Raw genomic sequence first — 1,969 nt, 5'->3', positions numbered from 1 at the left:
GTAAGTATGTATGTGGAGAGTTAGCTGAGGTATTGCCCGACTTTCTCACCGTCGTTTTCCAGCAGGCCGTTGACCTCTTGATCAGGGACATAGCCAAGCCTGTGGTAGGGGTCACAGAAATATTTAACCAGGTTTGGGTTGATGAGAACAGGGGACTGATTCGAGCCATCGAAACACGGAGACGTGTCGCACACTAGGTACCAGTTGTCAGGTCCTGTAATATGAAGACAGTTACGTACACAAGCGTTTATACACTCAGACAACTGTAGTATCAGTCCAGTGTTGTTAAACCCAGGCAATTGTAGCATCAGTCCAGTGTTGCTATTGTCAGACAACTGTAGCATCAGTCCAGTGTTGCTATTGTCAGACAACTGTAGCATCAGTCCAGTGTTGCTACACTCAGAAAACTGTAGTATCAGTTCAGTGTTGCTATACTCAGACAACTGTGGTATAGTTCCAGTATTTCTACACTCAGACAACTGTAGTATCGGTCCAGTGTTGCTATACTCAGAAAACTGTAGTATCAGTCCAGTGGTGCTACACTCAGACAACTGTAGTATCGGTCCAGTGGTGCTATACTCAGAAAACTATAGTATCAGTCCAGTGGTGCTACACTCAGACAACTGTAGTATCGGCCCAGTGTTGCTACACTCAGAAAACTGTAGTATCAGTCCAGTGGTGCTATACTCAGAAAACTGTAGTATCAGTCCAGTGGTGCTACACTCAGACAACTATAATATCGGTCCAGTGTTGCTATACTCAGGAAACTGTAGTATCAGTCCAGTGGTGCTATACTCAGAAAACTGTAGTATCAGTCCAGTGGTGCTACACTCAGAAAACTGTAATATAGGTCTATTCAATCATTAGTCTCTATTCTGCTTATTCATATTCTTCTATGGCTGTATTGCCAGCACTGTGAAGCCTAAAGGTGATGATTTCTCACCCTAAAGTGTTTCATATTTTGTTGTAATGGTTGCTAAAGCCGGACAGAACACATTTTGCTAAACATCGTTAAAAGTGTTGAGTGTGACGCCTATTTGACCAATATTCCAGCTGTGTCATTGCCCGCCAGCCTACTGTTGAGTGTGACGCCTATTTGACCAATATTCCAGCTGTGTCATTGCCCGTCAGCCTACTGTTGAGTGTGACGCCTATTTGACCAATATTTCAGCTGTGTCATTGCTCGTCAGCCTACTGTTGAGTGTGACGCCTATTTGACCAATATTCCAGCTGTGTCATTGCGCGTCAGCCTACTGTTGGAGGAGTAGTGACGTCATAACGGACGTCAGGAGAGCGTGTATGTGTCAACCTCTTCTGGAAAGTCCTCTACACATAATATAACATATCTATGCATATGTATCAGTTGTAAGTCACCAGCCCGGTTCCGTAACACTCACCTATGATGGAGGTTCTGTCGTAAGAGAAACAATACTCCGTTGTCTGTGGACAGATTCGAGGGTCCTGGGAGGGGCTGTGTTGAGCCGGAGGAAGGATGGACAAGGGGTGCATGTCTGCCGACAGAGCCTCTGATAGCACTGTAACCAGCAGGAGAGACACGTGGAGACCCGCCATCAGCTTTACCTCCGCCATTTGCGATTCCCGTCACAGGTGACATTTTTATAGTCATTCGCTAAACTAGTGTCAAAATGAAATTACATTAGGAGAGTTATGCAGGGGCTGTGGACAGTGTATGAACATACACGTTGATACGATTGATGGCGTATAGACGTTTAGAAAGGCACCACAAAACGTATGGAATCGGAAATAAGATATAAATAGTCATAAGGAACACCAGCAGACATAAGCTGTGTTCAGACTGACACCAAGATATATTTATATTGTTAACACAAGCAGTCGTCTGTGTCACCACTGCGGTATTACAAACAGCTATCAGTGTCACTATGGGGTGGTATTACATACAACCATTAGTGTCACTATGGAGCGGTATTACAAACAGCCGTTAGCGTCA

The 1,969-nt window shown here is 44.6% G+C and overlaps 1 protein-coding gene across 1 annotated transcript in view; it reads right to left on the bottom strand.

Moving 5' to 3' along the window:
- LOC137255888 (carbonic anhydrase 1-like) overlaps positions 1–1,596 on the bottom strand; it is a 36,511-nt gene extending 34,915 nt beyond the window's left edge. The window contains exons 1-2 of the mRNA XM_067793469.1: positions 1,398–1,596; positions 50–214 (exon numbers count right to left, since the gene is read on the bottom strand). Coding sequence (XP_067649570.1) covers positions 50–214; positions 1,398–1,590 — 358 coding nt within the window. The 5' untranslated portion in view covers positions 1,591–1,596. The remainder of the gene's footprint in view (positions 1–49; positions 215–1,397) is intronic.
- Between the last annotated feature and the right edge of the window lie 373 nt (positions 1,597–1,969).

The sequence above is a fragment of the Haliotis asinina genome, chromosome 11 (assembly GCF_037392515.1).
Source record: "Haliotis asinina isolate JCU_RB_2024 chromosome 11, JCU_Hal_asi_v2, whole genome shotgun sequence".
NCBI lineage: Eukaryota > Metazoa > Mollusca > Gastropoda > Lepetellida > Haliotidae > Haliotis > Haliotis asinina.
Note: the sequence above shows the minus strand (reverse complement) of the source record. Positions and strands in the feature narration are given on the sequence as shown.